Source organism: Phaethon lepturus, unplaced genomic scaffold (assembly GCF_000687285.1).
Source record: "Phaethon lepturus isolate BGI_N335 unplaced genomic scaffold, ASM68728v1 scaffold50337, whole genome shotgun sequence".
NCBI lineage: Eukaryota > Metazoa > Chordata > Aves > Phaethontiformes > Phaethontidae > Phaethon > Phaethon lepturus.
Genome location: NW_010552087.1, coordinates 1 through 384, shown reverse-complemented (window position 1 = coordinate 384; position 384 = coordinate 1). Strand labels below are relative to the sequence as shown.

Below are 384 nucleotides of genomic sequence, written 5' to 3'. Positions count from 1 at the left end.
ACATCGACCGGCCGGAGAGCTGCAGGAGATGGTTTCTTGCATGGCGGTTCCAGCGCCCGGTTTTGGAGCTGAGTGGGATAACGTCATCCCGGGGTGGCTGTCATCACCCCGCGCTTCTCCCGGCTCGCTGGGGCTGCACCCTGTGGGTGGGGGTGCATCGGCGGGAGCGCGGCTGACCCCTCTGTCTCCGCAGGCACTGCCAAGGGCGAGGCTGAGAAGCGGCTGAGCGTGCAGTACACGGCGGGCGAGGAATGCCCCGACAACGTCTTCTTCCCCAGCACACGGCCCCCGCACCTGGAGGAGCTGCACAACCAGGCCCAGCAGGGACTGAAGTCCCTGCAGCACCAGGGTAGGTGTCCCCAGCCCCGGGGTGGCCCGGGGACG

General features: G+C 68.5%; 1 protein-coding gene across 1 annotated transcript; it reads left to right on the top strand.

The window, feature by feature from the left end:
- Nucleotides 1-193: 193 nt before the first annotated feature.
- LOC104623895 (uncharacterized protein KIAA1522-like) lies at nt 194-349 on the top strand (the record flags this gene model as incomplete). Its single annotated transcript, XM_010291109.1, has 1 exon — nt 194-349. A coding segment is annotated over one exon (156 nt), but the record flags the coding sequence as incomplete, so codon positions are not given.
- Nucleotides 350-384: the final 35 nt, after the last annotated feature.